The 7,833-nt window shown below is 33.5% G+C and overlaps 1 protein-coding gene across 1 annotated transcript in view; it reads right to left on the reverse strand.

The window, feature by feature from the left end:
- LOC118157658 (sucrase-isomaltase, intestinal-like) overlaps positions 1 to 6,442 on the reverse strand; it is a gene marked incomplete at both ends in the record, with an annotated part of 9,573 nt that extends 3,131 nt beyond the window's left edge. The window contains 6 exons of the mRNA XM_035312072.1: positions 576 to 744; positions 1,205 to 1,359; positions 2,227 to 2,436; positions 4,111 to 4,260; positions 5,226 to 5,396; positions 6,393 to 6,442. Coding sequence (XP_035167963.1) covers positions 576 to 744; positions 1,205 to 1,359; positions 2,227 to 2,436; positions 4,111 to 4,260; positions 5,226 to 5,396; positions 6,393 to 6,442 — 905 coding nt within the window. The remainder of the gene's footprint in view (positions 1 to 575; positions 745 to 1,204; positions 1,360 to 2,226; positions 2,437 to 4,110; positions 4,261 to 5,225; positions 5,397 to 6,392) is intronic.
- Positions 6,443 to 7,833: the final 1,391 nt, after the last annotated feature.

Consider the following 7,833-nt stretch of genomic DNA (forward strand, 5'->3'; position numbering starts at 1 on the left):
TTTTTTTTTTTTTTTTTTTTTTTTTTTTTTTTTTTTTTCCAGCAGTAGCAGACATCTGTCTATATGATCAGGAGATTATGTTATTTTTCAATATATTTCAATATATTGAAATCTGCACCAGAAGTTATAAATGTAATAAACTGCCACTATTTCACTAGCCATTCCCTGAAAATTGCCAACATAGTGTTATCTTGCAGGAAATAACACTCAGACATACAGACATAAGATTTCTGATTTACCCCTCTAAGCACTAACTGAATCCCAAAACTGTGGGATTTGGCCTGATACATTTCCATCTTTCAGAATAATTTGTTGGGAAGCATAAAAAAGGAGCACTAGGCTGTGATTTCTAAGCCATATTCATCTGACTTAGAGCCTGAGCTCCATACATTTGGTTTTGCTGGTCACAAAGCAAAAATAGGTTTAGGGAAGACCATTGCCATTGAAACACCGTCCAAATTATAAGCCTCAATAAATACGTTCATAGCCAATAAATGTGTTCAGTACCAGCAGACATCCACGGGAATTTAAAGTACTGTTGAACATCTCTGCACATTAGGTTCATTTCTACTTACTGTAGGAGCCTGGTCTCTTGTGAACATTCCCCAGGTGTGCCAGCTCATGTTGCGTCGAAACATGGTGTGCTCGGTTTCTCCAAATCCATATATATATTGGGATGCCAAACGGGTAGAAATCTGAATGAACATGTCACTGAATGTGAAGGTAGGCAGCTGTGAATCCCAGCTAAAGTAGAAAAAAAAAAAAAAAAAAAAAAAAAGAATATTTAAATATATATATATAAAGAAATATAAATTTAAAGAATATAGCAGTATCTAGTGCCATGTTTCACTGGAAGACACTTCTTTTAGGCTGAAAAATAACTTCTTATGTTCTGCACTTTCTCATGTGACATAGGACTGAGCAAATGTCAGACTACAAAGTGACAGGGGGAAAAACTGTAACTGTGAGAAATAAGATATTGCTCACGGTACCTTCTCCATCCTTTCCCTGGTCAGTGCTCTCATACAATGCAATGGTGAGGCCATCTCTGATAGAGCTGCACCTGGCATTTAGTAGACAGTGCCATTTTGTGGGAAGGATAAAAAAACTAGCTTTGAGGTATTTGAAAAATACCAAGAAAATGGTTTGGGATGAAAAAAGCTAGCAAAAATAAATGAAATAAAATAGATTGATTATGTCTTACATGACTGTCCCTGTGCTTTTGCGCCGAACCTGTATACCAAATGGTTTTCTCTGAACTGATACTTCATAGAGTAGGTCCTCAGTTGTGTTCACTGGGGAGCTTGGGAGATTTAATGGTATAGGAACCTCATATCGTGCATTCTGGTAATCATAAATCTATGAAAGAAAAAATGAAAATGAATTCATTTCAATGAGTTGTTTGAAATCTTAATTATAGTATAGGAATTGAGAATTCGTTAAAATGAAAACAGTAAATTATTGAATATTTTTGCCAAGCTGAGTATTTTGTTTCAACACACATTTTTGCTCCTATTCTTTCACAGTATTTGGGAAGTAAAACAAAACAAAACAAAACAAAACAAACAACAAAAAAAACACTTAACACTTAAGGATTGAAATGCAGATCATTAATGTCTGGTTAATTATTTAAATCTGTTAATTCAAAGTATATATCTATATTTGAAATTTTGTTGGTATTTTATATGTTTTAAATATAGACATATGCGTGTGGTAAATACCTTTCTGATTAATCTTTTAGTCAGTTTTTAGACTACTCAAAAAAAAAAGAGATTCTTTTTTAAGTTTTCTTTATTCTGTAAGCTCACACAACTTACTTCTTGATGTCTTATATTTTGTGCATCACGTCATCACATTCACTTCAGTCTTATTAAATGCACAGTAACAAATGATAGTCTAAACAGTAGGGCATTAAAAAAAAAATTATAACACAGGTGGAAGAATTAATACAAAAATAAAAATTTCAATCACAATTATGCTTACAGCATAATTTACCGGTATACAAAAAAAATGTCTTTAGCTCCACAGTTTCTTGCTGACATTACACATATGCATTGACAGTATAACTTTGATTCATATAACTTCATTGTAGATTCTAGCACAAATAAATAAGTAAATAAAAACATAGCCTAGTCTACAAACCCTTAACATTTATGTAATTCATGTAAACAGAACTACTTTGAAAAATGGGACATTACAAACTACAAAACTCTTGACTGAAATTACCTTAAATTGCAGCATGTGGTTGCTATGATATTTAACCTCCAAGCGCAGTGTACCAATTGGTGCCAGGTAATTCTCATTAGCTCTGGCATTGGTGCTGTTTAAGGTCAGGTTGGCTACCAAACCTGATGAGGAGTATTCTACTCCATCAACAGAGTAAGAGTTGTCGGAGCTGTAATAGCAGGATGGACTATCTGGGTTTGATGGTGACTGCTGCAAATGACAATAGGTTGCAGGTTAGTGAGTGACACTGGCCTATTGTATTTCATGCTATCAGCATGAGATCCAACGCTCCCATTTTTATCAGATAGCTGTCAAATGTAGAAATTTGTGGAAAAATTAATACAACTACTGAACAATAAAGAAGCAATGCAGAACCCAGTGATCTCTATACTAAAATTCAGATATAATCAAATATTTCAGTCAGGAAATTGAGCCCATGCACAATGAAGATGGATTTAAATTCCCTGTATCTGTGATCTGCTGAATCCTGAAACATGGCTGAGTCTTGGCCTACTGAAATTCTCAGAAGTTCCTCCCTCCTAATCCTGTTGCCCTCTAGTCTCCATCAGCCTTCAAGAGGATGTGCCAAAACCACATTAGATATTCAGGCAACAGCAGACCAGGACTTTCCATTGGATTGCATATATCCTTAGTCATATAAATTATCCCTAAAATATCCACTGAGAATTACATCCTATGTATTAAAGATCTGACAGCAAGGTCAAAATTACTCTCAGTTTCCTGCTATAATACAACAGAAACACTCAGACTAGGTATTCTGAGATTAGATGAACTGACGTAGGTTAATGCATTAGACTTCCACCTCTGCATACTTCTCATTAATTCTGCCTAGTTATTCTAATGAAACTATGCCTGTTTCTCACATCTGAGCTGCTAATGAATATTTATTCATCTGTCATCAAAATCAAAGCACCTTTCAACTTGAGCAAGTGTTTAAAACATACACAGTCCATAACATGACCAGAATTTGATTTCACATGAAAAGACATTTCCAAAAATCCAAAACTGCAAAAAAAAAAAAAAAAAAAAATAATAATAATAATAATAAATCTTCCTAAGAATGCAACAAATTCAGGGAACTTCATCCACCCCATTCAGCTGTTGCTGTTTCAGGAACAACTAACAGACAATTTGGTCTTCATACTTAGTAGATATGTCCAGGCTGTAGAATTTAGATTTTGAGAAGCAGGGAGTAATTCAGGTGGAGACACTCTTTAAAGATCAACCCCGCCAGGGTAGAGTGCTCCTGCATGTTTGGAGTCATAAGATATCCATCAATGGAACTGTGTAATAAAGAATTGTATGTCAGTCATTATGGGTTGGATATATAAGTATCAACAGAGATATGAACAATTTAGTTTGCATATGAGTTATAATATCCAGGGGATTCAGGGATTTCTTCTCAAAAAATCTAAAGGATTTTTATTATATATATATATTTTTTTTTTTAACTTAAAATGTGCTTCAGTGACTATGAAGGTAAGACAAAAGGGGTGAGTCTTGCAGGTGCCAGTGAAGCAGAAGAGGCAGTAGTTAAAGATGCTGATATTCTATTCTATTTTATTCTTTTCTGTTCTTCTTTTTTTCCAACTCTGTTATTATTTCTTACCATCTTGCAAAGAATACCACATTTTTCCTCAACTTCTGATACACTTTGAAAGAACTTACATTATTGCTAACTACCTTAGTTTCAGTGAAGTAAATAAAATTACTAGTACAGGTCAGTTGATGGCAGTGCCCCCATACTAATTATGTCTGGAAAATCTGACTGACTACTTTTTCCACTGTAACCACAACAGAGAGAAAGCTATGATTCTGGAAATATTTCTGTCATGATCATACAGAGAAATCATTTTTGCTTACCTCCCAGACACAGCCAAGTTGTTCACATTTTTCTTTTGTTGGATCCTGATTGGGATAACAATCAAACCTTTCATTGATACTTGACTGTTGAGTCCATCGCAGTGTGTAGGATTTTCCCAGTTCAAGCTGAAGTCCTGTTATATGAACAACCTTCAAATATAACACAATAAGTACTTATTAAATCCTACATCAGATCAATCTTTCCTTCAGTTAGTAGAGAAGCCATTCCTCAGGAACAATGAATTTTCCTACATGGTATCTCACAAAAAAACTGTCCCATGACATTTGATATAATCTTACTTTTATAAATGCATACAGCTGAAATTCTTACAAATAACATCTGAAAATAAGAAGATGAACCTGAAAAAAATAAATAAATAAATAAATAAAATAAAATAAAAAGTGGACCTGATCTCACGGTTTCTCTGGAAGCACACAGGAATAGACAAGGGTACAGCTCCCTCACCTTTTGAAATATGATTGCAAGAGGTCAGAAAAAGTTAAAATATTTTAATATTGAGCCAGTTACTGAGATAACAGGTAACACAAGTGCATGTAATAATTAAAGAGTGTATAAAATGCACATTCAAAGCAAGTTCAAAGCAATGTCAGTGCTATCCATAGTGCACAAGAGCACTTCTATGAAAGCTCCCCACTAGCAGCAGCAGATTCACTTACTTAGCACATGAATGCACTGTGTTGCTGATTACCACTACTCATGCTGTGAAAAATGCTGTACAAACTGATACAGGAGGTTCAAAAAGGGCATTTGATTTTGTTTAAAAATAAATAAATAAAAATCAATAAACTAATGCTCACTGGAAAGGTAAGAATTTTTTACCCTCCTTCAACATCAAACCAGATCACAAAGGTATTCCTCTGACACGTCCAATGTTGTGGGAATAAGTGCACAACTAAACATCGTGTCATTTTGAGGGTCTGAGAGCAAAACTTAGATGCTCTTCCTATACAGCTTAGTTTAATGTAATTGCATTTGTATTCGGGTACACAATGAATTCTGGTGAAACAGTATTAGTACGGAGGACTATCCTTTACAATGTGTAAAATCCAATTGATGCAATTCCAATGCTTTCCATTTGACTGTTATAATTTACCTTATCTGAAGGATAGTAGGTGATATTATGTGAAGAATTTTGCGGAACATTGTTCTGAGAGACAGTAAGTTGTGTTATTTCCTGAAGCACTCCCAGTATTTTGATTTCTTCAAACTTCAGGTTGTTTGGATCGACATAACCACTGTTTATGACATTCATTTGTAGAATAGTCTGAAAAATAAGGTAGTCATCAGTTTATTATCAAAAAAATGGCCCAAGGTTCTCCTGACTTACAATTTTTCTCATTAGCTCTCCACAGGGTGGTATAAAGAAAGCCAATACCGTATTCTTAACATATTAATTATTGTCCTGCTTGCTGTTATCATCATAATTCTTTCTTCTTTGTTACAGGAAGAAAGTGATGTTTTTGGCTACAAAACTTTCAAACTCCAAGAGTAACTAAAGTTTCTTCTTTACAAATGATTCTATGATTCTATAAGATTAACTATAAATCATATATATAATAGATATATAGGTATATATAAAGGCATGGTTCTCACTTCTGTTCCTGTGCTTCCACCCTATGCATTGTGCCTATACATCTTCTCTCACTTGTTGCCTTGTTGTTTCACCATGGCAAGTGAAAGAATACCTTTCACAGCTATTATTATCATTATACAAAAGAATACTTTAGCATATTACTTGACATCCTGGTCATATGATATCTCTGGACAAAATGGAATAGAAAATTAATCATGAAGCAGATGCTGTAGGTTCAAACAGAATATAGGTCTTCTTCTTCTCCTCCCTTTTTTTGGAAACATTCAGCTACACTTTTTCAGTATCCCAGATTTTTTTTTTTTTTCCATTTCACAATTTTTCAGAATCACAACCACTATATCCACCTCCTTCCTGGCACTGTTTTAACTGCTTCTGATGCTTTATAGTTCTCTCACTCAATAAACATTGCTGCTGAGTTTATGAAGTGAAGGGAATTATGAGTTCTTTAGATACTAAAATTAATTAGGGGAAGAAAAGACAACTAAAAGACTTTCATCCCATTTAAATTACATTATTTTTGAAATGACTCCTCTGTGACTTTGTCAAACACTTTACTTCTCAGTAAATATTATGGGAGAATAAGGAGGGAGAAAAGAATGCCCTTTGATAATATTTTTTGATAAAGATAACAGATGAAAATATGATCATTTAAAAGAGAATACTTACAGAAGAAACGTTAAACTCATAGTAAATGTAGCTTTTACTGTCAAGTGTACCTGTAAGGAAAATAAATAAGTTACACTTGCAGTGCAGAAAAGAATGCATACGAACCAAGACAGTGTCACCAATCAATTACTAATTATCATAAAGTAATTCAGAAGATGTTCTGAACAAATTATGTACAAATTACTGTTGGTTTCACCTTGTTCTGAAGACCTCTTATTTTGTATTCTTTAAAAACCTGCATATAGCTCAGAACTGAACATTCATTATCTTAATCATTGCTGTAGCAGATTCCCACTTCTAACAGGAAGCAATAGAAACATTCACTATTTCTGTTTATTGTCTAAGTGGGAGTTTGTTTGCCCTTGCAAAAGTGTTTATCATCTTCAATATCTCTATAGTATTTAGTATTTCCTCTCATCTTTCTATTTAGATCACAAAACTTTTTCCATGAGACCTATTTTCTAGACTTGTAATTGTTCTTGCTGCCGTCTTATGGTCCATCCTATTTTTCTACTTTTGCCCAGAAGAGTGAAATTTGTCGGCAGATTGTAGGCCACCAAAGCTACAAAGTGAGTGATTACTTACTGCAGATCTGCTATAACACCAAGAAAATATATGCTGGCCAACAACTCTCTTTCCAAAGGAATGAAGGAATGTAAACTAGATATAAATGAATATAGCTCAAGGATAAGTGTATGCCAAAGTAATATGACTTGCTATGCTCTCTCTGTACATTCTCATTTTACAGGCAAAAGACAAGTTAGCCAAGTGAAGTATTCACTAAAAGATCTATCCAACAGATTTCAATTCTGACCTTACAATCATCTCTTTGATGATGAGACAGTTCTCCTAAACTTCTTTTGGATTAGGCGAGGAGATCTAATTTACAAAATTTTCCAAAAAATAAAAATAATAATAATAAAAAATAATAATAAAATTGAATTGAACTTCTCTAAAATGTATGGATTTTTTTTTTTTTTTTTACTTATATATATCTTCTTAAATGTAGATGTATGGTTCAAAGTGAATCTACCAAAATATTTAAAGTAAGTGTTTCATGCAAAAATGATTGTAATATTAATAATTTCCTCATAACAGAGGAAACAGAGGAAACACCACACCACCAGGAAAAAAAAGAAAAAAAAGAAAAAAAGAAAAAAGAGAAAAAAGAAAAAAAAGAAAAAAAGAAAAAAGAAAAAAGAAAAAAAAGAAAAAAGAAAAAAAAAAAATGACTACGACAATCTCTTACTTTTTTCCATATGAGAAAATGTAAATGGCAAGTAAATTGTAAACTGTTTCTGTGCAGCCTGTAAGTTTGGGCCAGGAAGTAAGATCACAAGATGTTTTATTGTGTTGTTTCTCAACAGAAGAGAGTACAATAACAGCTTCGTTACTTTAGATCTTGACAAAGCAGTACATATACGGCTGTCATATCAGCAGC

This window comes from Oxyura jamaicensis (genome assembly GCF_011077185.1).
Source record: "Oxyura jamaicensis isolate SHBP4307 breed ruddy duck chromosome 9 unlocalized genomic scaffold, BPBGC_Ojam_1.0 oxy9_random_OJ102815, whole genome shotgun sequence".
In the NCBI taxonomy this organism is placed as follows: domain Eukaryota; kingdom Metazoa; phylum Chordata; class Aves; order Anseriformes; family Anatidae; genus Oxyura; species Oxyura jamaicensis.